The sequence below is a fragment of the Podarcis tiliguerta genome (assembly GCF_965153285.1).
Source record: "Podarcis tiliguerta genome assembly, chromosome: 6".
Taxonomy (NCBI): domain Eukaryota; kingdom Metazoa; phylum Chordata; class Lepidosauria; order Squamata; family Lacertidae; genus Podarcis; species Podarcis tiliguerta.
The window spans coordinates 8539849-8565404 of record NC_139539.1 but is presented as its reverse complement, the minus strand read 5'-3'; the positions used below and the strand labels follow the sequence as shown (position 1 = coordinate 8565404).

Sequence of the window (25556 nt, the reverse complement as noted above, 5' to 3'; positions counted from 1 at the left end):
TTTGACATACTTTCGAACTGCTAGGTTGGCAGGAGCAGTGACCAAGCAATAGGAGCTCACCCCATCGCGGGGATTCGAACTGCCGACCTTCTGATCAGCAAGTCCTAGGCTCTGTGGTATAACCCACAACGCCCCCCGTGTCCCTTCTATAGCAGCTTAGGGCACAGGAAAAGGATGCAACTGTGGGCGTAGCCACCTCAGCAGTGAGTCAATGAGGGAAAGGGTTAACTGAAGGTAGGAAGGCAGGAAGTTGCCTTATATAGAGTTGGACCAATGGTCCACAGAGCTCAGTATTGTCTACGCCAGTGGTGGCCAAACTTGGCCCTCCAGATGTTTTGGGACTACAATTCCCATCATCCCTGACCACTGGTCCTGTTAGCTAGGGATGATGGGAGTTGTAGTCCAAAAACAGCTGGAGGGCCAAGTTTGGCCACCACTGGTCTACACGGATTGTGATAGAGGGATTAATGGGGAAGCAAGGCTGATTAATTGGCAGATTTCAGAAGGGCTCCGAGGATGAGAAAAGTTTTAAACTCATCCAAGGGAAGAGCTCACCTGGTGTTTTCCAAAGGGAAGGGATCCCCTGAGATCTTTGGTGGGAGGGTAGAAGCACTGATAACATAATTTTTGTACCCTGGTATGTTGTTATTTTTTGAAGGGTGCACTGAAAACTACAATTTCCAAGGGACAATGTAATGAGATGCACATGTGCCATCATCACTCATCAGCCAACAGAGCGCTTGGGGGAAAGGTGAGTCCCCACTCTGAGAATTATCCAAGAAAGCTAGTAGATACTGAGCTCAACTGAGGATGTTTGCAGAAATGATTTGGCTGTGTGGAAAGGTGATTCCAGAATCCTAATCTAGCCTTATTTCCAATCAGAGAAAAAATTGCAAATGGCAAAATATCTGCCTCCTCCCCTCTCTAGCAATTATTCCCTCTCAGCCATGCTATGGAGAACAGGATTGTCACCGTCCTCGATGGAAACAGGAGAAGACAATATCTGTGATGTCTGATCAAAATACGCTTGAGTGATGGACAAGTCAAATAGGGTTTGTGTATTTAAAGCATTAATTTATTAGAACAGTAACAAAGAACAGAGAGAATCATGCTAATTAAAAACAAACGAACCAAAACCTCCTACTGTCTTCTAGAGGACTCCACCATGGAGCCCTTCACAGATCACCAGGTCAGATCACATGGAAATGTCTGCTCAACCAAACCAACGCAATGGGCCGAATGGTGGTCCCGATCCTTGGCACCCTTGCATCCTGTGCCACTATGACGATTTGCTTGTGTGTTTCATTCGTGCTTTCTCCTTGGACCGTTGTGGTCCTCTTCAGAGGTGCAGGCATGCAAGTCGTGGCTGATGGTCACTAGCATAACCCTATAGGTTATATGGCTTAATGGAGAGGGGAGAGGGCAGTAGCTGTCTGCCTGTGAATGTGGGCTGCGGACACACGTTTGGATCTTCGCTCTTAAGAACATAAGAAGAGCCTGCTGGATCAAGCCAATTGCCCATCTAGTCCAGCATCCAGTTCTCACAGTGTCCAACCATAATGCCTGTGGGAAACCAGGGAGCACGACATGAGAACATGAGTAACTGTACCCTCTTGTGGTTTCCAGCAACTGGTATTCAGAAGCATCCCTGCCTCCAGCTGTGGCAGAGGCAGGGCATAGCTATCTTGAAAGGCTGGGAAGAAGGGAGTCCTACAACTTGACTTGGCTCTTAGGTAGCCCACAATCCAATTCACACAATGTCATATTGAGCATCAGTCACCTGGCTTCTCAACCCCAGAGAAGAATGTTAAGAACAAGTGTCTTCCTTTCTCCTTTTTAGCATCTGGAAAGTCCTTGCGATATGACTGTTGCAGATGATTTTTTTATTTTTTAAAGGCACATGTGGGTTGCCTATGACAGATGCAGGGTCTTAGCATCGCAGCAGACGGAACAATTCTGCAGAGAGGCGCCCATTTGCTTGAAACACTTGCCGCCTTGCTATGCATCGGAATTCTCAAAAGGCCACTTGGTTTTGCAGACAACAGTCCAGAGCTTCGCAAGTGGTCAAGTTGTGTAATAAAATCGACTCCCCGTCCCCGTTTAGCACAAAGGGCATTGTCGGTGGGCATGATCTCAAATCGAGAGAGAGTGAATGTAGGAGAATGCGCATGCGTGTATTAACCAGAAAATGTTCTGCTCGGCATCCATGGGATCCAAAAAGTAATAATTGTGGGGAGGGGGGAGAGAGAGGGAAGCTAAAAAGTGGTATTGACGGCTGAAGGAGACCAGACGGCAGCTTCAGCGTGGGATTGTGTTCTGGGATGAGGATGGAAGGCAGCAGGTAGACATGGCATGGATTAGGTGTGAATTGTAGAGAAGTAGTGAAGGGACAGTGGGAAAGGGTGGGAGATGGAGCCATTGGTTTGGGGAGGGGGCTGTTATACGGAAGCGAAAGAACAGGAGAAAACTCTTAGCCGCAATATATGTGGCACGTGACTTTTTCTGTGGACAATGGGATAAGATGAGCTCTGCTTAAAGGTAAAGGTACCCCTGCCCGTTCAGGCCAGTCTTGCCAGACTCTAGGGTTGTGCGCTCATCTCACTCTATAGGCCGGGAGCCAGCGCTGTCCGCAGACACTTCCGGGTTACGTGGCCAGCGTGACAAGCTGCATCTGGCGAGCCAGCGCAGCACACGGAACGCCGTTTACCTTCCCGCTGGTAAGCGGTCCCTATTTATCTACTTGCACCCAGGGGTGCTTTCGAACTGCTAGGTTGGCAGGCGCTGGGACCGAACGACGGGAGCACGCCCCGCCGCGGGGATTCGAACCACTGACCATGTGATCGGCAAGTCCTAGGCGCTGAGGTTTTACCCACAGCGCCACCCGCGTCCCGAGCTCTGCTTAGGTCAGTCCAAAAGTCCTTCTAGTTGAGCATCTTGTTTGCTCACACTGGCTGATCAGAGGCCTTTGAAAAGCCCCCAAGCATGGCGTGAAGGAAATAGTCTTCTCTGGTGCCCCCCAGCAACTGGAACTCGCCAGCAAGCTGTCTCTGAGCCTGGAGGAATGCCGACATGACTGACGGCTGCTGTCAAGCCACCCATGAATTTATCTAATCCCTTTATAAGACCAAGAGAAAACATTTGGGCAAAGATCAATCTTGGGATCCTTCTAGCACGAAAGACTTGAGAAATCTGCCATGGGCCATGATATCCACGGACGATCTATATGTTTGTGGAGATCTACTAAGTGTGGGATGTCTTGTTACAAGTGCAGAAACTCGATGTCTCACCACCTTTTTGAAACTGTGGGGTAGCTTTGTACAGCATTGCAGTTAGAACGAGGTAGGCCCACTGAAAGCCAGCTAAAAATAGCTTGCCAGGTAGCCACCCAAGCAATAGACCATATGGATGGAACCTTTGGTCCTCCAGATATAGCTTAACTACAGCTCCTATCATCCCTAGCCATTGGTCATGCCTGCTTGGGCTGAAGGACACCATAGTTCTCCACATCTCTGCAGACCTTAATGGATGAGGGTACAGAGAGACAGAATAACATAGAATTGGGTTCTAAATAGTTTTCCTATGACATCTAAAAAAACCCACCACCACCAAGGAACTTCAACCAACACGTTGTCCATTATGGGAAACGGTAAGGTGAAACAGTTCAAAGTGGGTTTGGAGTTTGGGGAAGTGGGAAGAACTGTAGAGAAAGAGGTTGGGGACAAATGCATAATTAGTTGGCCTTGCCTGTCATTGGCTCAGCTATGCTCTCTAGCACCACCTACTGTTGGCCTCCCTATCTTCCACCCTACCTATCTGAATCTCCACTGGATCAGTCCATTTGTCACAACGAAGTGGAAGCAATGATACCTTGGAAGTGAACCACACTCAAGGGCGCTCCTACGAAAGGCGAGTGCTACAGAGTCAAGTAAAGATTCTCCAGATACCTTCTTCTGATTCTCAATGGAGTGGTGTGGGGAAGGGAAACAGTATTTCCTCCCCAATTCATTCATTCATTCATTCATTCACAGCAAAACCTGCAAGTCCACGAATGAGCTAGCACATTGAAGAGACATTGGCATGAGTGGCTGCCCAGCAAAACGATATTTGGGCCTGAATGCCCACTTGTCGGAGTTCAGTCATCTTGTTGTGTATGTGCGTATCTGCATGTGTGTCGGTGGTTTTGTGTTCTTTCAAGTGGAATGTAGTTTCCCATCTCTTTGCATCTGGGACATCTGGTTTTTGGGGAATCTGGATGGGTGGTTTCAGTCTGTCCAGAGTCTGGATCCTTGTCACTTACGCAGGCCTGCAGAAAGTGAGAGGGAAGGAAGGAAGGAAGGAAGGAAGGAAGGAAGGAAGGAAGGAAGGAAGGAAAGAAGGACAGAAAGACATCGGATGAGAGCTCAGAATATGGCACATACTCAAAGGCAGTTGTCAGGGTGCCTTTCCTCGAATACCCTCCTCCCACTAAGAGTATCTAAATTGAGTAAAGTAAGGCATTAACAGGGCATGGTATATTGTAGAAAGAGCCTTTCTCTCTCTGCCGCACCCCTCAAACACCCCAAATTCTGCCTTTGACTTTTTAAAAAAAGAATATTTTTATGTAAAATATATTTTAAACAAAAACATATATATGTGAAATGTGCAATATGTAAATTCAGCATGTGTGTGTTGAATGAGCATGGGGAGGGGCAAAGATGGCAGTCAAGGAGCTATGCAGGCCAATGAAACTCCTTCCTCTCGTCCCTTGGAAATCCTGCTCAGCCTCCATACCATTTTCAGAGAGTGCACCCAGCATGGCCCCTCTACATTACAATTGCAGTCCTGAGGACTACAGTGGTGCCTTGCAAGACGAAAAGAATCCGTTCCGCGAGTCTTTTCGTCTTGCGGTTTTTTCGTCTTGCGAAGCAAGCCCATTAGCGGATTAGTGCTATTAGCAGTTTAAGGGCTATTAACGGCTTTTTAAGGCTTAAGGGATTAGCGCTTCAGAAAAAGGGGTTTTGGAGCGCAAAAAACTCAAAAATTTTCGTCAATTTTCGTCTTGCGAAGCAAGCCCATAGGGAAATTCGTCTTGCGAAGCGCCTCTGCAAACGGAAAACCCTTTCGTCTTGCGGGTTTTCCGTCTTGCGAGGCATTCGTCTTGCGGGGCACCACTGTATTAGCTTTTTAAGCAGCAAACAATCGAGAAACAAGTGCAGGTCGATGTTATTGAGGTGCTGAATTCTGAACATGTTTCTGTGCGATTGTGGGACTCTCACAACACACACACACACACACACAGGAGGTATAATATTTCTTCGTTTGCATGCCTGCATGTACCACTAATTAGGCAGGTGGTATTATCGTTTTAAAATGTATCATCTGGTTTCCACTGGTATGTCCCAGGAAAGGTTACAGCATTTTAAAACTCCGAATTAAAATCAGAATAAGGCGGGGTCCTGAAGCACATATCTCAGGCTAGGGTAAAGAGGTGTATCTTCAGAAAATGCTACCTATTACTAATACTACTAGAAAAATGTGTGGTGTTCTACCTCTCAGGAATCTCCCCAGGCCACAACGCTCCTCCCCAGCCTCCCTCCCTGTGTGTCTCTGGTCCACTGACACATGGACCCTGGACACTCCTACTCCATGTAGACCTTCATAGGATTGTCCTTTGAATCTACACTGCACCTTTTTTGGGGTCCTCCAACCCAACCACACACACACACAAAAGAGAACCCCACCAAGTACATTTTGTTCTACTTCAGCTTCAAGCTTCCTTCTGCTGGATTAGTAAATTAAGGCGCTGCCTCAGATCCTCCAGAGGCATTGCATATTCCCTCCTTGCAAAACCCGCAGTGCTGGAAATCAATATTTAATCTCTTGCCTCATCAATCTAAACACGGTGACAGAATGGGGGGAAATGCAGGTCCGGACCAAAAACAAAACCCAAAGGTGCTGGCGTTTTAAGAGCTGACCTCAGGCCATTTTTGCAAACTGTTGGCGCCAGTCACAAAACGAGATTTCGGAGCAACAAAAGCAAGGACTTCTTCACGCTGAGCACAGTTCGCTTACAGAATTCTCTGCCACAAGACGTAGTGACAGTCACAAACTTTGACATCCTTGAAAGGGTATGGGCACTGGATGCTGGCCTAGACACGCCATTGGGCTCTTCTTAGGTTCTTGTGGTCATGATGGCTGTATGTTTCTCCCAGGATTTAAGGGAGAGGGCCTTAGACTATCCATGCCTTGGGAGTTTTTGCAACAAGAGGCAGTCTGGAAGAGCCCTTAAGTCTTAGCACTGCCATTGTAGAACTCAACAAGGAAGAGGAGGGACACAAAAGCAGAATTAGCTCTGGCTCCACCTACTGTTGGCCTCCCTGTAGGGACGCAGGTGGAGCCTCTAAACCACTGAGCCTCTTGGGCTTGCCGATTGGAAGGTTGGTGGTTCAAATCCCCACGACGGAGTGAGCTCCTGTTGCTCTGTCCCAGCTCCTGCCAACCTAGCTGTTCAAAAGCACACCAGTGCAACTAGATAAATAGGTACTGCTGCAGCGGGACGGTAAACGGTGTTTCCATGTGCTCTGGCACTTGTCACAGTCCTCCGTGCGCCAGTAGTGGTTTAGTCATGCTGCCACATGACCCGGAAAACTGTCTGTGGACCAACGCCAGCTTCCTCGGCCTGAAAGTGAGATGAGCGCCGCAACCCCATAGTCGCCTTTGACTGGACTTAACCACCCAGTGGTCCTTTACCTTTTAACTTTTTACCTTGGCCTCCCTGCTATGAGCAGTCTCCAAGCATAATGGGGCATTCGTGGTGGATTTATACTGGAGTGTACAAACATCATTCCACTTTTTAAGTTGTTCTCGAATGTTTTCCCAATGTTGCAGCGTTACTGATGTTTGGAGGGCCAGTCTTGCATTATCGCATAACAGAAGCAGGATGAAAACAGACCTGGGAATATTTGTTGCAGGATTCCAGCAGGGAACCCATGCACCAATTTGAAACAGAGCAGTATGTCCACCCTGAAACCTTTGCAGGCACAAAGCAGAGAGTCCACATATATCTGCCCCGGTTACCATCCTGAGCACAAATCATCCCAAATGCACAACCGGAAAGACGTCTGGAGGGGCCCATACTTACAGGTATGTCTGCTTGAACAAAAGGTTGGAGGGCTTTTCATTGACATGGTAGAGAGGGAATGGGTCAAATCCACCAATGAAATCAACTGAAAGAAAGAAAATCCAAAACTCATGCATAAAACAATGGTGTGGTTGAAACAAAACAGAAGGAGGGTGAAGATGGCAAACAGTAAACCAAAGGGTGAGGGGTGTGTGCGGAAAAGACCAAATGCAAAGGTGCTCACCAGCAAAGCCTGAGGGCAGAATCCTGCCAAATTTAAGCACATGCACACCTTGGTGATTTCAATGGGAGACTTAAGGACAGGCTTCACTCGCCTCCACTGAAATTAAATGGATGTAACCATCCTTAAGGGACACGGGTGGCGCTGTGTGTTAAACTGACTTGCCAATCAGAAGGTCAGCGGTTTGATTCCCCATGGGGGGGTGAGCTCCTGTTGCTCGGTCCCTGCTCCTGCCAACCTAGCAGTTTGAAAGCACATCAAAGTGCAAGTAGATAAATAGGTACTGCTCTAGCCGGAAGGTAAACGGCGTTTCCGTGCGCTGCTCTGGTTTGCCAGAAGTGGCTTAGTCCTGCTGGCCACATGACCCGGAAGCTGTACACCGGCGAGATGAGCGCCGCAACCCCAGAGTCGGCCACAACTGGACCTAATGGTCAGGGGTCCCTTTACCTTTACCTTTAACCATCCTTAGCTTTAGCTAGTTTGTTCCCTGGGTTCCTTGCAAACTCCTATCAAGAAAGTCAGTATGGTGTAGTGGTTAGAGCTGCAGGAAGGTATGAGAGGCCTTGGAGTCTGAGAGCAGCTCTTGAAGTCCTTGTTCCTCTGGCCCACCACAAGCACATCCCCAGCTCCATCAGGTACACATGCTGAGACCCTACCTGCACGTGGGCTGTCTTGCCAGAGTGGTGCATGCTCTGCTTATCTCCCACTTGGACTACTGCAATGTGCTCTATGTGGGGCTACCTTTGAAGGTGACCCAGAAACTACAAGTAATCCAGAATGCAGCAGCCAGACTGGTGACTGGGAGTGGCCACTGAGACCACATTACACTGGTCCTAAAAGACCTACGTTGGCTCCCAATACGTTTTCAGGCACAATTCAAAGTGTTGGTGCAGACCTTTAAAGCCCTAAATGGCCTCGGCTCGGTATACCTGAAGGAGCATCTCCACCCCTATCGTTCAGCCCGGACACTGAGGTTCAGCTCCAAGGGCTTTCTTTTTGACATCTGCTGGGAGGGTGTTCCACAGGGCGGGTGCCACTACCAAGAAGGCACCTCAGTGTCCAGGCTGAACGAGAGGGGTGGAGATGCTCCTTCAGGTATACCGGGTTCCCTGCAACTTGGCTTCATGCAGCGAGGGAACCACCAGAAGGCCCTTGGCGTTGGACCTCAGTGCCTGGGCTGAATAATGGGGGTGGAGATGCTCCCTCAGGCATTATTATTTGTGTGAGGTGTATGGGGTATTAGAGGAGGGGTAGTACCTCTGGTAAGGGACACGGGTGGCGCTGTGGGTTAAAGCCTCAGTGCCTAGGGCTTGCCGATCGAAAGGTCGGCGGTTCAAATCCCCGTGGCGGGGTGCGCTCCTGCTGTTCAGTCCCAGCGCCTGCCAACCTAGCAGTTCGAAAGCACCCCCGGGTGCAAGTAGATAAATAGGGACCGCTTACGAGCGGGAAGGTAAACGGCGTTTCCGTGGCCGGCTCTGGCTCGCCAGAGCAGCGATGTCACGCTGGCCACGTGACCCGGAAGTGTCTTCGGACAGCGCTGGCCCTTGGCCTCTTTGAGTGAGATGGGCGCACAACCCTAGAGTCTGTCAAGACTGGCCCGTACGGGCAGGGGTACCTTTACCTTTAGTACCTCTGGTGGGGTAACATCTAATGGTGCTTCAGGAACAGTTTAGTCCCCATCCTGCACTTAGCTGTCACCAGTGGCTCCTGGAAGCTGCCAACATGCGACAGCCGTCACACCCCAGGAAATGGCTTTGACTGGCTAGCTACATGAGGGTGGCTGATGGGTCTCAAACTCTCAGTGACTTAGGGACTTCCCCTGCATGAGAAGACAGGCTCTGGTGGATTGAGCGGGCAAGAGCAATAGTGGGTCCAACGGTCAAGAAGGTTGCTTCTGCATGTGCTGTAGAGGGAAGTGAAGGGCAGATGGGGCCCATCAACCTGGGAAGGAACCTGGGAAGAAAAACTCTGAGTCTAAACCTCTGCTGCCGTGTGGGATATCTTTGGGAGAAGAAAAGGTTAAGGGGCAAACCCAGAATGGAGTTCCTAAGATGGTTGGATGGTGCCTTGTATGCCTCCTTCTGGCAACTCTTGCTGCTAAGCTGGTGCCAATCATATTGCTCTACTCTTCTTTGGACCACATCAGTGAGGCCGAGAAGAGTGTCATGTCATCTGGGCAGCCCAGGACCTCCATACACACTGCCCAGGTTTGTGCCCCAGAGAGGTCACTTTGGTGCTGCTAAAACAGCAGTTTGACTTCACCCCCGGAAGCGCACTCTGTTGTCTATTGAGGCAGACAGATGGCAACAACAAGTATCCTGGGAATGGGGACGGGTGGCCAGTTGAAACCCTGAACAGGCCAATTCTGTGCTGCAACATTATAATGCAGGTCCCAGTTGTTGAACTATCACTCCCAAACTGAGTAAAGTGTGAATAGCGGGTTGCGTTATTGTTTCCGCCCCCCACCCCACAATGGCACGCAAATTGTGTTAGGGCCAGGCAAGGCACCTCTGCGCTTATAATGACTTCCTGCTCCAGAGCAATGGAGTGTTTTCAAAGAAACCCACAAATGGGAGAGAAAATTAAAAGGCAGCTCAAATTGGCTCAGGTCACTGGAAGGCTCCACTGCTGAGAGTGTGAAATATTGATGGTTTGTCAGTGTTAATTATTGAGGCTGGCATTTCGGAATTGGAATGCCGGAAGAGGGGAGGGGAAAAGGATTTGCTGGGGATGGTGGGAGGGGGGCGCTGAAATTAGCTGCTGTGAATTTCTCAATAAATCACTCTCCCCCCGCCAGTTCGGTGACATCTCTTTTTATTTTATTGGCTTTTCTCTTGAGATTCACCCTCCCTCACCTAGCCTGATCGACCTCCTCCCCACTCCCATCAAAGTTACTCCTTTTATTGCAAATATATAGCCATAGTTATTTTAAAATGAACTATATATATATATATGTATATATGTGTGTGTGTGTGTATTCTAAAACCACAAAATCCTTTAACCAAACCACAGCCAAAATTAACAATCCAGTTTTTCTCTCTAGCAGTAAGTGGGGGTTTTGGTTGATCAAATTACAAGTTATTTCCCACTTTTCTCTTCTCCATCTCTCTCTTTATATACCGTATTTTTTTGCTCTATAAGACTCACTTTTTCCCTTCCTAAAAATTAAGGGGAAATGTGTGTGCGTCTTATGGCGCGAATGCAGGCTGCGCAGCTATCCCAGAAGCCAGAACAGCAAGAGGGATCTCTGCTTTCGCTGCGCAGCAATTCCTCTTGCTGTTCTGGCTTCTGAGATTCAGAATATTTTTTATCTTATTTTCCTCCTCCAAAAACTAGGTGCGTCTTATGGTCTGGTGTGTCTTATAGAGCGAAAAATACGGTATATATTGCTTAAGTTATAAAGTATCAGAGCAGTGTCCAGAGAACCAAAAGTAAGTGTAAAACATACACCCAAAATAATATGGTTAGAATAACAGTATGACATCGGAAGATGATCAGCGGGCAAGAGTTAATTAATGATTAATGGCTTAATCATGTCTTTATTTAATTATTAATCAATCCATTAATTCTGGGATTTCGTTCAGAACAGGTATGGGTAAACACTAAGGTCTTAAACATGCACCTGAAATTACAGGTGGTTGGTGCAAAGATTTAAATGAATTTCATGTTAAAAGAGCCCCCTACACTGACAGCCCCATTACTTGGCTCCAGAAGGCAAATGTTAGGATTTCTTTGTGCCTCCAAATGGTTCTCTACCATAGAAGGCAATAGCTTGGCAAAGAGGTTGAAGGGGAGAGTTGTTTAGGACTTTGTAAGCAAGGAAATAGACCTTGAACCCTGGCATATAAGCAGCCAGTGTAGTTGCTTCAACAAAGGTGTACTATGTTGACAACAGTTAGCTCAAGACAGCAACCTCACGGCAGCATTTTGCAGTAACCGCAGCTTCCGAACCACCTCCAAGGGCAGCCCCACACAGGGTGCATTGCAGCAGTCAAGTCTTGAGGTTACCAATGAATGGGCTGGACATGGCCAGAATATGTAACTGTTTAAAAATAATCTCCCAGTGGGGCAATAGATAGGATTTGGCCACTAAGATTGCTTCACAAAATCAATTCAACGGTTGCCCCCTTGGGGAGATTTCATGTCTTAAGCACATGCTGTTTTTTGTTGCATCAATTAAGTGTTTTAAATTTGTTGTTAGCTGCCCTGAGCCCAGTTTTCTGAACAGGGAAAGGCGGGCTATAAATAAAAAATTATTATTATTATTATTATTATTATTATTATTATTATTGTTATTATTATTTATTATGCTCAAGCAACAATGATAGATTTTAAGTCTATAATCAGAGTGGGGAACTAGATGTTACTGAGAGCCAGTGTGGTGTAGTGGTTAAGAGCAGCAGACCTGTAATCTGGGGAACCGGGTTCGCTTCCCCGCTCCTCCACATGCAGCTGCTGGGTGACCTTGGGCTAGTCACACTTCTTTGAAGTCTCTCAGCCCCACTCACCTCACAGAGTGTTTGTTGTAGGGGAGGAAGGGAAAAGAGAATGTTAGCCATTTTGAGACTTCTTTGGGTAGTGATAAAGCGGGATATCAAATCTAAACTCCTCTTCTTCTTCTACTGGACTCCAAGAACATCCCCAGCCAAGAAGGTCAATGGTCAGTGATGATGGGAGTTGCAATCTAAAAATATTTGGAGGACCAGACAATCCCTTCAGAAGCTGGCATGTTATTGGACTACAACTTTCATCATCATTGGTCACACTGGCTGGGGCTGATGGGAGATAGTCCACCAACATCTGGAGAGTATCAAGTTGGCTACCACTAGCATAGACTCACCCCACCCCAAGAAAAAAACACAACATCTCTCCTACCTGCTAGTCAACATCTTCAGTAACGTGCAAAGTATCTTAGCATCTTCCTAAGCTCAGATATATTAGCCTAACTAGAGGGGGTGGCAATGAAAGTGGTTCAAGCTGTTCGTTACAGGCATTTTAGAGCGTTGTAAATTTAAAGGCCAGCTTCTGACGCAACGCTGATCAATAAAACCACCGTGAAGAACACATCTTTTAGACAGTTTCAAAGAGAGATTGCTGGAGTAAGTGCTCTTTCCGCCCACCCCAGAATTTGGAAAAGCACTCGCACTACTCCACTCGAAATAAATACAGCCACTTACAGCAATTGAACTTAATGCGTTGTTTAACAGGAGATTAGTGACCTGGCCGCAATACTTGTCAAGCCAGCCAATAAACACTTAGGGCCCAGTGCAGCCCAAGCTAAGCACTTTAAACAGTGCAACCCTAAAGCACAGTCCTCCAGGAATAAGCGCAATAAATAAAGACCAGGCTATCTTAAAGTTTAGCTCAGGTCCTGTTTGTGGGTTTCTCATAGGTGCTCACCAGGAGGACAGGAAGCTGAATGAGCCATTGGCAATGCCGGATTTACGTATAAGCAGGGGCAAGCGAAGGCGTCGTGATACCCAGGGTGGGCGTCGCTACGTACGACTCATGTGCCATATGTAGTGACACTATACATGTGCTGTGCATAGTGGTTTGCCGACGCCGGTGCTCCAGCACCATACAGACGGTGCCGGGATCCTCTGCTCGTGGCTGCAGCTGTAAACAGAGGATCCCCTACATGTGGCCCGGGGGCCCTTCTTGTCACCTCCCAGACATGGCACCCGGGGCACACTGCCCCCCCCCATTGAGATGCCACTGCGTATAAGCTAAACAAGCTATAGCTTAGGGCCCCACTCTCTTGACCTCCCCCCAAAAAAAAATTCAAGGAAAAAGCCCTCTGGATGTACATTTCCAAAATATGAGATAAAAACAAATAAAATAAAACCTACATACAACAACAGTGTTTTGTGTTGTGTAGGCTCCTGTGATGTAAGTCATGGGCCCCCTCTGCTAGCCTGCTCCCTAAAAGATCACTGATTTGCCCATTTCTATATATAGGGTGCCTACATTCTGCATGGACTGGTTGTAACAATTACTTTGATAAAATACATACAGTGGTACCTCTGGTTATGTACTTAATTTGTTCCTGAGGTCCGTTCTTAACCTGAAACTGTTCTTAACCTGAAGCACCACTTTAGCTAATGGGGCCTCTCGCTGCTGCGCTGCCATTGTGCGATTTCTGTTCTCATCCTGAAGCAAAGCTCTTAACCTGAGGTACTATTTCTGGGTTAGCGGAGTCTGTAACCTGAAGCATCTGTAACCTGAAGCATCTGTAACCCGAGGTACCACTGTAATTTGTTATGTGCAAATGGCTTTAGATACCTATTAGGTCCATAAATTACCATATAGCATATATTCAACACAAAAAACAGTGGCAATTTGTTGTTGACAAAGGACAGCTGGACATATAAAGGGCCCCATTACCTTCAGTAGCTTAGGGCCTCATCAAACCTAAATCCGGCCCTGGCCATTGGCCTGATCTAACAGGCTCTTATTATGTTTATTTATTTACTTACAGTACCTCCCCCCCGCCTCCCCTCCCACCGAAAATAGGTGCCAGAACTCATCAATAAGTTGTTACAGTAAGTTGCCAGGCAACTCGGAGCAGCCATGAACAGATGCTGTTTTGACAGCAGCTGAGTTCGCTCCCCGCAGAGGTGCTAAAAACTATGGCAAGCTTTTTTACCACATGTGGTGGATCTGCCCCAAGGTGAAAGACTTCTGGGAAAAGATTTATAACGAATTGAAAAAAATGTTGAAATATACATTTATAAAGAAACCAGAGGCCTTTCTTCTTGGAATAACAGGTTTGGAATTACCCAAGAAAGATGTTAAATTATTTTTGTATGCCACAACTGCTGCTCATATTTTACTAGCAAAAAAGTGGAAAACCCAAGAATTACAAACGGTGGAAGAATGGCAGATGAAGATGATGGATTTTTCAGAGCTAGCCGACCTAACCGGAAGAGTCCGCGACCAGAAGGAGGAGGAGTATCAGGAAGAATGGACAAAATTTAATGATTAGTTAGTTAAATTTGTTAAGTTAAACTAATGGGAAATAGCTTGCAGAAAACAGATTGGCTTAGGAATTTATATAAGCTAAGTGAAGTTAAATTTTGAATTGAAAAGATATAAGGATGTTAAATGATTAAGTTAAGTTTATAAGAACTTTGATTAGGAGAGCCGTTAAAAAGATATGCATTGAAATTCAACCAAGGGGAAGCGAGGAAGTCATTTAGCAATGTTAATAAGTGTAATTTTAATAAAGTTATGATTTATGCTTGTTTGTGAAACAATTTTCACAATTTTGTGAAAATCAATAAAAAAAAATGGGGGGGGGGGTGAACAAACTATGGCAAGCTGTCTCCCTAGCTGGTTTGAGAATCGCTCCCTGGTTCTGGTGCAGATCAAATAAATGTGTCCCCTCATCCCCCCTTCTCTTAGATTCAGGCAGGTGATTTGGGGGTTTTCCTTTAAAAAGCTCAACAACTTTTGGGGTGTCCTGGTTTTTACTTTTTGAAAGTTGGCATCTACTTTTTGAAATATGTGCAATGGGCAGTGGCGTAGCGTGGGGGGGTGCAGGGGGGGCTGGCCGCACCGGGCGCAACATCTGGGGTGGGCGCGCTCGCACTCGCAGCTCTCTGCCCCTACCTGGCTCACTCACTCTCTCTCACTGCAGTGCTGGCTGTGCGAATCCGATCCGAGCCGCCGGGTCACCGCCCACTGTGGAGGGGTGGTGCCAAGCGTGCGGTGCGGTGCGGAGAGACAGCGAGGGACTATCTGGGGAATCTGGGGGAGGGACAGTGCAGCGGGGGGGGGGGGGTGCGCAAATTACTTGCCTTGCCCTGGGTGCTGACAACCCACGCTACGCCACTGGCAATGGGAGAGGCCTGGCTGCAAAGTTTAAAGCCTGTTGCTGCTACACAGGAAACGGATGGACGAAAAGAAAATATGAACTGGCCTGTAGCTTGACCAATCACTGGGAAGAGTGGCAAGGAGCTAGGTGGAGTCACAGATCTAAAAAAAAAAAAGTGTAGACTTGCACACGATGCCAGCTTCCATTTTGACTTGAAATGTTCATTTTGGGCTTCTCAAAATGTACATAAAGGCAAGTACGTAAAAGCAAGAGGGGTGTGTGGGTGCCAGCCTGTGATGGCGCCCACCTGAGAGGTGTGCCAGAACTGCGCTCTGTTAATTTATATTAATATTTATAGACTGTCATAAAAATATATCCAGCAACGAAACATAAATCCGTACAAGAAAAACCACAAAAAGTTGAAAGCAGATATTGATTAACCATGGTGGAAGGATGTATTCTTAATTGCCTGCTTTCTTATAATCTCATCTCTTTTATACACAATTGATCACTGCACTCATCTCCTCAGGAGGTTCGTTCCATATGGTGTGGAAATCAGGCCTTTGCAGATCCCTCTGAACCCTTTTATCCCAACTCGATCCCTGAGATCATGTGCAAGAGCATCACTGGTCATTCCGCGAGTCGGTGAGGCTCATTTGACAATAACAAGAAACCAAGACTTACTATCACCATCCCTGTATTGTGGAATACTCTGCTAGTTTTCAACAGGCACTCTCTGTTCCAACTTTTAAATACCTGCCTCAAACTTTTCTATTCTGCCAGCGTTATGCAAGCAATTAAGAATAGATCTTAATAGTTAGCCGATTTCTGGTTTCAACTTTTCACGTGGCTTTTATTGCATGGTTTGATGTACAATTGTTGTTAACCATTCTCATGTTTTTTTTTATGAATAGCAATATAAATATTTTTTTTATAAAGAATACACTGAGCCCCACAGTAAATGTAATAGATGTCACCGCATGAGCTCATTGGAAGCCCCCAACGGAGCAAACCTTGGGGTAGATTTGCAGAGCCAGAATAAGTAGCCAAATGTTGCCACACTGAGAAATCAGCTTGTTAGGGTTGTCATCTGACTGAAGAATTCGTCATTGACTGGTAGTCTTGTGGAGTGGTAAAAGTCTTCTGGGAGATGATATATAATGAGTTAAAGAAAATGTTTAAGAAAACCTTTGTTGAGAAACCAGAATCTTTTTTGTTAGGTATAATAGGTGAAGAGATACCAAAAGAAGGTTTAGACCTTTAAAGCCCTATGCGGCCTAGGACCCACATACCTACGGGACCGCCACTATGGTATACCCCGCGGAGGCCTTAAGGTCCACAAATGACAACATTTTGGAGGTCCCAGGTCGCAAGGTGGTTAGATTGGTCTCAACTAGGGCCAGGGCCTTTTCAGTACTGGCCCCAACTTGGTGGAACGCTCTGTCACAAGAGACTAGCGCCCTGCGGGACTAGACATTTTCCTGCAGGGCCTGCAAGACAGAGCTGTTCTGCCTGGCCTTTGGTTTGGACTCAGTCTGACCCTTATGTTTCCCTCCCCTTATGGTCTTGATCTATCGACTACTTTTAAAATGAAGCTGCATTTTAAATTGCATTTTAACCTGTATTTTAAATTGGTTTTCCCCCATTATGTTTTTACTGTTATTTTATTGGTGTTAGTCATCCTGAGCCCGGCTCTGGCCGGGGAGGGCGGGGTATAAATTATTATTATTATTATTATTATTATTATTATTATTATTAAGACAAGAGACTGTCCATGTACACAACGACGGCAGTGAGAATGCTTCTAGCTGTCAGGAACCAGACTGAAGGGTATTGCTCTGAGGGAAAATGGTGGGAGCCCCCTCTCCCTCTGCACAAGGGTCTGATCCTGAAGCTCCTCTGGAGCAGGAGGATAGTATCAACCTAGAGCAATGGTTTGAGGAAGGACACAGTTCGGAAACTGACAGCTGGGCGAAGAGCAATCGAAGAGAGAGGAACAGGAAGAGAGAGCTGGTTGGATCTCCCTCACTAGAAGGTGTGCAGGGCATGAGTCCTAGAGCCAGGCGTCTGGATAGGGTAACCTCTCAGAAGGCTCAGTGGTGGAGGGATCGTGTGGTGAGGAGACAGGAAGACGGAAAAGTGGGATGTAAGAATCAGGTGCAGTCAAACACAACATTGCTAGAGTAGACATGAAGGTTGTCTCAGTCCTCCAGCCGGAACTTCCTGCTTCCCAGGACTGAGACTAAACTTCCTATGTGTAATTTGAGATGGGCATGGCTTCTCCTGAAGTAGAAAGAACCACAGGCTGGTGACCATCTTGTCCCTCTTGTCTCTATCAATGCCATCTTAACAACAGCACTACTGAGATGCACCTTTGGCTCCAGGCCAAGAGAAGAAAAGGCCATAAGGAGATAGTCACCACATTTAAACAATGTTCTAACCTTTGAAGTCTGCCTTCTGGGAACCATTGTGTGAACAGATTATTACTTGTGAGTAAACGTTTTATACTCAACAGAAGACTGTGAAGCGCCTTATTTTAGGAGGGAAAATATATTTAAACGGGGGAAATACCAGGAAATATTTACAGAGACTCTAACGAGTCTGAGCAAGCTTTCTGTTGTGCATGTGTTTTTAAAAATGGGAATGTTAACTCTGCTGATTTTGTTGAACTTGTAAGGACAAGTTGAGACAGGATATCTATCAATATATCCTCCCCCGCATCCCTAAACATCCCCAAAAGAAGTAACTAGAGGGAAGTGGGAGGAACTCAACTGGGAGCACCTACACAATGTGAACGGACGCTGAATGTTTGTGCTGTGTTCAATAAACCTCTCTGTTGCTGCCAGAAGAAGAAGAAGAAGAAGAAGAAGAAGAAGAAGAAGAAGAAGAAGAAGAAGAGAGTTTGGATTTGATATCCCGCTTTATCACTACCTGAAGGAGTCTCAAAGCGGCTCACAATCTCCTTTCCCTTCCTCCCCCACAACAAACACTCTGTGAGGTGAGTGGGGCTGAGAGACTTCAGAGAAGTGTGACTGGCCCAAGGTCACCCAGCAGCTGCATGTGGAGGAGCGGGGAAGCGAACCTGGTTCACCAGATTACAGGCCTACTGCTCTTAACCACTACACCACACTGGCTCACAGACTGCTTTTGCTTTGTGCTGTTATCTACAGAGAGGGGGAAGGTAAGCCTTGACTGGCAGCCTGACACTAGCCCATAGATGGAAGGAGGGAGAAGTGCCGACCAGAGAAGATTGGCAGACCAAGTTAATGGAATATGCAGAGATGGTGAGACTGGTGGGAAAGATCAGAAACCAGGAAGATCAATCATTTCTAAAAGCAATTTTTTTAAACATACTTAAAAGACCACTGTAAACAGTTAAAATCATTGGCAGGGATACAATGACATTTGCAGTGTGAAATGAACTTTGGAAACTGAATATATAACAGATAGATAAGGGGAAAAGATGCAGGGGGAAAATATTTTCTTAGGAAATTGAACCCATAGAGGGAGGGAGGGAAGTCCGAAGGTTGGAAAGAAACTTTTCATTTTAATGCTTTGAAATGGTTACAGTTAAATTGTATAAAATTATGCACAACCATTAAAAAAAGAATTCTTCATTGACTAATCACCTGCCTTTTTGATCAAGTAAACACATTTGCATATAACCAAAGCCTCTGTAGAATCAGTTGCCTTGTTTGCAATTATAGAAAGAAGCGGGAGATAACTTACAGTTTAACCAGCAAAATGCTCCCTCTTGAAGCTGGAGTGAAAGGTCACTGTTTAATATTTTCCATTGCTTTTTAAAGCATTGTGCCTAAACGGCATATATAAAAAATCACAGCAAACATGAGCGACCTTAACTCAAAAGTGTACGTAGAGCACTGTTCAGGGAGGATAGACGGTAGTTAGACACTTAAAACATGGGAGACGAGGATTCAAATCCCTACTCAGCCAAGAAGCTCGTCACATGACCTTGGGCCAGGCATTCATTCACAGCCTAATCTACTTCACAGGGTTGTTGTGAGGATAAAACGGCGAGGCAGAGAACTTTGTAGGCCACCTCAAGCTCCCTGGTGAGATATATATGCAATAAATAAATAAAATTAATTCCATTCTAAGAGGAAGGGCATCAGATTAAGACCCACGGCCAGGGATCTGTCCTGAGGCAAATACTTACAGCTGTCTTCTTCTTCTGTAAAAACACTGACAACGTAACAGGCATAAACGAAGCCCACCAGCTGGAAGAAGAAAAGATAAAAGGAATCATAATCATAATATTTGCTCCAAGACTAGTGCTTACATAAAGGAATATACGCGCTGTACACATAGTTTCTTAAAAAACAGAGACATCACCTTGCCGACAAAGGTCCGTATAGTTAAAGCTATGGTTTTCCCATTAGTGATGTATGGAAGTGAGAGCTGGACCATGAAGAAGGCTGATCGCCGAAGAATTGATGCTTTTGAATTATGGTGCTGGAGGAGACTCTTGAGAGTCCCATGGACTGCAAGAAGATCAAACCTATCCATTCTGAAGGAAATCAGCCCTGAGGGCTCACTGGAAGGACAGATCCTGAAGCTGAGGCTCCAATACTTTGGCCACCTCATGAGAAGAGAAGACTCCCTGGAAAAGACCCTGATGTTAGGCAAGAGAGAAGGGGACAACAGAGGATGAGGTGGTTGGACAGTGTTCTTGAAGCTACAAACATGAGTTTGACTCAACTGTGGGAGGCAGTGGAAGACAGGAGTGCCTGGCATGCTCTGGTCCATGGGGTCACGAAGAATCGGATACAACTAAATGACTAAACAACAACACATAGAACAAACAACAGTCAAAACTATATAGAAAGAGTGGACCTATATAGAAAGAGAGTCTGGCTAGATCAGGCCAATATCCTACCCAGTCCAGCATCCTGTTGTCATAGTAGCCAACCAGATGCTTGCGCAAAGCTCACAAGAAGGATCTGAGTGTGAACACACACTCTCCCCTTCTGCAGTTTCCAGCGACTGCTATTCAGAAATGTGCTGCCTTAAGACAGTGGAGGTAGAATGTAACCATCATGGCTAGAAGTCATTGATAACAATATGGCCTATGGATTTGTCTAATCCGCTCTACGTGGGGCTACCTTTGAAGGTGACTCAGAAACTGGAGTTAATCCAGAATGCGGCAGCTAGACTGGTGACCAGGACGGTCCTGAAAGACCTACATTGGCTCCCAGTACGTTTCCAAGCACAATTCAAAGTGTTGGTGCTGACCTTTAAAGCCCTAAACGGCCTCGGTCCTGTATACCTGAAGGAGTGTCTCCACCCCCATTGTTCAGCCCGGACACTGAGATCCAGCGCCGAGGGCCTTCTGGCAGTTCCCTCGCTGCAAGAAGTGAGGTTACAGGAAACCAGGCAGAGGGCCTTCTCAGTAGTGGTGCCTGCCCTGTGGACGCCCTCCCACCAGATGTCAAGGCAATAAACAACTATTTTACTTTTAAAAGACAACTGAAGGTGGCCCTGTTTAGGGAAGTTTTTAATGTCTGATGCTGTATTGTTTTTAATATTAAGTTGGAAGCCACCCACAGTGGCTGGGGAAACCCAGCCAGATGAGCGGGGTATAAATAATAAATTATTATTATATTATTAATCTTTTAAAGCTATTCAGGTTGGTGGCCCTCACTACATCTTGAGGGTCTGAACTTGAGGGTATTTGTGGTGTGAAGAATTTATTCTTCCTCTAGTCTGTCATGAATCTTTCTACATTCAGCTTCACTGGGTAGCCCTGAGCTCCAGAATAACACGAGAGGGAGAAGAGCTTTGATTATAACTTGTTTTTTATTTTAACATTTTGCTTTGGGGCTCCTTTGGCTAACTAGTTATCGCTATTGTTAGACAACTGGGAGGAGCGCAGAAAGAAGAAATGCCATGGCGCATCTGCATCAGCACAATCGGACGCCTTCCTCTGCCCCAGCTGCAACAAAACATGTCTCTCCTGTATCGGTCTCTACAATCACAGCAGGCACTGTAATTCTCCAGGAATCTGACTTCACCCCAATGGTGGTCTCCTTCATTGTTTCCCAACCACAGAAACTTTGCCAATCTGCTACAGACCACCCAGAGATCAGCCAGCAGATTCTGATCCAACTTCTACTTACCCATGTCATACAACATAGTATTGCAGGACTGTAGAGTTGGAAGGGACCCCAAGGGTCATCTAGTCCAACCCCTGCAATGCAGAAATCTCAGCTGAAGAATCCATGACAGATGGCCATCCAACCTCTGCTTAAAAACCTCCAAGGAAGGAGAGTCCACAACTCCCCAAGGGAAACTGTTGAACAGTTATTACTGTCAGACAGTTATTCCTGATGTATTGTCGGAATCTCCTTTCTTGTGACTTGAAGCTGTTTTGAATTCTGATTCTGCATTAGCTACCCCTCCCGGTTTGGTGCCATCTGCAAATTTGATGAGCAGCCCCTCAATTCCTTCCTCCAAAGTCATTTATAAACTGCCTCAGCCCAGTATACCTGAAGGAGCATCTGCACCGCCATCGTTCTGCCTGGACGCTGAGGTCCAGCTCCGAGGGCCTCCTGGTGGTTCCCTCATTGCGAGAAGCAAAGCTACAGGGAACCAGGCAGAGGGCTTTCTCGGTAGTGGCACCCACCCTGTGGAACGCCTTCCCATCAGATGTCAAAGAGAGAAACAACTACCTGACATTCAGAAGATATCTGAATGCAGCCCTGTTCAGGGAAGTTTTTAATGTGTGACATTTTAGTGTATTTTTAGTCTTTGTTGGAAGCCACCCAGAGTGGCTGGGGAAAGCCAGCCGGATGGGCGGGGTACACATAATAAATTATTATTATTATTATTATTATTATTATTATTATTATTATTTTGAACAACAACAAGCCCAGGACAGAACCCTGTGGCACCCCACTTGTCTCTTCTTTTCCAGGATGTTGAAGAACTATTAATGAGTACTCTTTGGGTTCGGCCAGCCAGCCAGCTACAAATCCACCTAACAGTTACCTTGTTCAACCCCCATTTTACCAGCTATCTTGCAAGAGGATCATGGGGGACTTTTTCAGTAAACCTTTGCCTTACTGAAATCAAGATACACTATGTATTCCCTTCATCCACCAAGCTTGTAATTCCATCAAAAGAAAGAAAGACATGAGATTCATCTGGCATTGCTTGTTTTTGAGAAACTCATGCTGGATCTAAGAACTCACAGACCAACTGTTGAGTTATCTGTTTTAAGACCTTTCCTGGTATCAATGTCACGCTCACCAGCTGGTAGTTACCTGGGTCCCAACCCCCTTTTTTTGAAGTTAATATGGAAAGAGGAAGAAAAGATCAATGCAATCAATATTCTGAATTCTACAGCTCATATAAATGGGGGAAATTGAGCACATTTGCTTTTATTTTGCATAATTTACAATGCATTGTGTGGGTTGTATCAAACTAAGTGTATATACCATATTTTTTGCTCCATGAGGCACACCGGACCATAAGGCGCACCTAGTTTTTAGAGGGGGAAATCAGGGAAAAAAGTATTATTCCCCCCCCCCAGCCCCAAAGAGCAGCGGACAGGCTGCACGCTTCTCCCAGAGCTGCTGGGGCTGCCAGGGGAAGGCCGGATTCCTCCCCCCAGCCCAAGGAGCAAAGAAGCCAAGACAGCGAGCGGGATCCATCCCGCTGGGTGCCTTGGCTTCCTCTTTAGCTGTGTGCAACCTCTCCAGCCGGGAGAGGCTGCACAGGGCTAAAGAAGCCATAGCCGCAGCCTCTCCCTGCTGGATTGGTATTGCTATCGCTGAAGCCAAGGAGCCTGCATTCGCTCCATAGGATGCACACACATTTCCCCTTCATTTTTGGAGGTGGGAAAGTGCGTCCTATAGAGCGAAAAATACGGTACATCTAAACTACCAGACCAAAGTTAGTCAAGCTCATAAATCTGAATGGGTCAATTTGAGTAAGACTAGTATTGGATGCAACTCTATAGATTTTACATAGACACCTAAGAAGTGCTCTTATTTCAGGACAGATGGTTTGTTCATTTAGTTCGGAACTGTTAACTCTCACAACAGCCTACCAGGCCAACTTTCTCATCAGCTGGTACTTTGGGAGAAGAACCGTAGGCCCATGGGAAAGCTCAGCAGCAGAGCATCTCTCTTCCATGCAGAGGGTTTCAACTTCAGTCCCAGACATCTTCACTAAGGCTGGGAATATCCATTGACTGAAACCCAGGAGAGCTACTGCCTGTCTGTGTAGACAATACAGAGCCAGATGGACCAATGGTCTGACTTGATATAAGACAGTTTCCTGTGGTGGTGGTGTTGTTGTTTAGTCATTTAGTCATGTCCAACTCTTCATGACCCCATGGACCAGAGCACGCCAGGCACTCCTGTCTTCCAATGCCTCCCACAGTTGGGTCAAACTCATGCTAGCAGCTTCGAGAGCACTGTCCAACCATCTCGTCCTCTGTTGTCCCCTTCTCCTTGTGCCCTCAATATTTCCCAACATCAGCATCTTTTCCAGGGAGTCTTCTCTTCTCATGAGGTGGCCAAAGTATTGGAGCCTCAGCTTCAGGATCTGTCCTTCCAGTGAGCACTCAGGGCTGATTTCCTTCAGAATGGATAGGTTTGATCTTCTTGCAGTCCATGAGACTCTCAAGAGCACCAGCACCATAATTCAAAAGCATCCATTCTTCGGCGATCAGCCTTCTTGATGGTCCAGCTCTCACTTCCATACATCACTACTGGGAAAACCATAGCTTTAACTATACGGACCTTTGTTGGCAAGGTGATGTCTCCGCTTTTTCCTACATTTCCTAAATCCTTTGAGTTGGAGATTCCAGAAACTGAGCCTGGGACCTTCTGCAATGCAAAACTCAGACTTCACCACTGAGTCGTGGTTCCTCCATAATTTATCCTGGTTTTGGCTAGCCTTCTCAGTGAGCCACCTTCTGAATGTTTGCAGACACTGCCCAAGCTTTCAAGCTTATATTTTGCAGAAACTTGCTTTGTAAAAGAATAAGATGTTGACATTCCCAGGATGCTGAATTCCTGCCTAATGCTATTGTCTCTTCCCGAACCCTACAATCACCTGCCATCGTTCAATAGAATCCATTTTGCTCCTTCTGTCAGGCACAAAAGCAAATTCCAACCTTTCCAAAGAATGGATGCCTTCACCCGCATGTATTGTTGTCTTGAACTTCCTGGTGTCCATCAGACCAAGGAGAATAAAGTGAGCATTCCGTCATCCTTGCAACTCTTAATAAGATGCTCAAGAGATTCAGAGTTGGTGAGGCAGCTTTTTTTTTGCAAAACAATGTAAAACATTACTCAACCTCTTCAGAGCGGGGCTTTCAGAAGAGACCTGCCAAACCCAAATGCATTCCATAATCCCTCCCACGGAAACCTCATTATCCTGCCTTTTGTTCAGCAGTGTGATGTATGTTTCTCTTGTATTAAAAATGAATGACTCCACTTTCCAGAGTCCCCTCATACATCATTCTGCCTTCCTGCGGTGTGAGTAATTGTTTGGTCCTAATTCCTCGTTAAAGTGGATTGAGTTCACAGTGGAAAACAAATAATTAAGGCCTACAATAACCTTAAAAATGAGGTGCCCGGCAGATCCGGAGGAGCCAGGGATCCTAGTTTGAGATCCTCCTTGCACCAGCAACATTGCACAGACTCATGGAAAGGCACTGAAAAGCCTCTACCTTACGTCTCCTATGTAAGCATTTCAAGAAAGTCGTGGAGATACTTTCACCTGCTGCCAAAAGGCCTGTAGGGAGACCAAGCCATTGGCAGATGTGTCCTATACAAATTTTAAGCAGACCATAAAACCAAAAAAGGAGCACTGGCGTGGTGGCATACTGTATTGGCCCGAATATAAGCTACCGTATTTTTTGCTGTATAAGACTCACTTTTTCCCTCCTAAAAAGTAAGGGGAAATTTGTGTGCGTCTTATAGCGCGAATGCAGGCTGCACAGCTGTCCCAGAAGCCAGAACAGCAAGAGGAATTGCTGCTTTCACGGCGCAGTGATCCCTCTTGCTGTTCTGGCTTCTGAGATTCAGAAAAAAAAAATTTCTTGTTTTCCTCCTCCAAAAACTAGGTGTGTCTTATGGTCTGGTGCGTCTTATAGAGTGAAAAATACGGTACACTTTTTTTCCAAATTCCGACCATGAGAAGTTAAAGTGCGGCTTATATTCGCGACCTTACGATATCACTGCTGAAATGGCCCAAGATGCCACCATGAGGGCTGTTGAGGGTGCGAGACAATGGTGCCCCTCCCGCCCACTGATCCCAAGCCTCCCCTGAGCCATCAGAACAAAGGGGGGAAGCGGCGCAGCTCCCCCCCCCCAGAGAGCAGCCCAGGAGTGCGGGGAAATGGCGTGCTGCCCACTGCGCCCAAG

The 25556-nt window shown here is 46.4% G+C and overlaps 1 protein-coding gene across 4 annotated transcripts in view; it reads right to left on the bottom strand.

The window, feature by feature from the left end:
- Positions 1-25556, bottom strand: part of NKAIN4 (sodium/potassium transporting ATPase interacting 4) — a gene marked incomplete at its 3' end in the record, with an annotated part of 305839 nt that overhangs the window by 195836 nt on the left and 84447 nt on the right. The window contains exons 5-7 of one of the 4 annotated variants that reach the window (XR_014512873.1): positions 19334-19394; positions 7121-7205; positions 2882-4303 (exon numbers count right to left, since the gene is read on the bottom strand). Coding sequence is in view for 2 of the 4 variants with exons in the window: in XM_083447700.1 (XP_083303826.1) it covers positions 4294-4303; positions 7121-7205; positions 19334-19394 (156 nt within the window). Of the gene's footprint in view, positions 1-1053; positions 4304-7116; positions 7206-19333; positions 19395-25556 lie in introns of those variants that run through there. The other 3 variants (XM_083447700.1, XR_014512872.1, XM_083447701.1) reach the window with 3 other exon arrangements.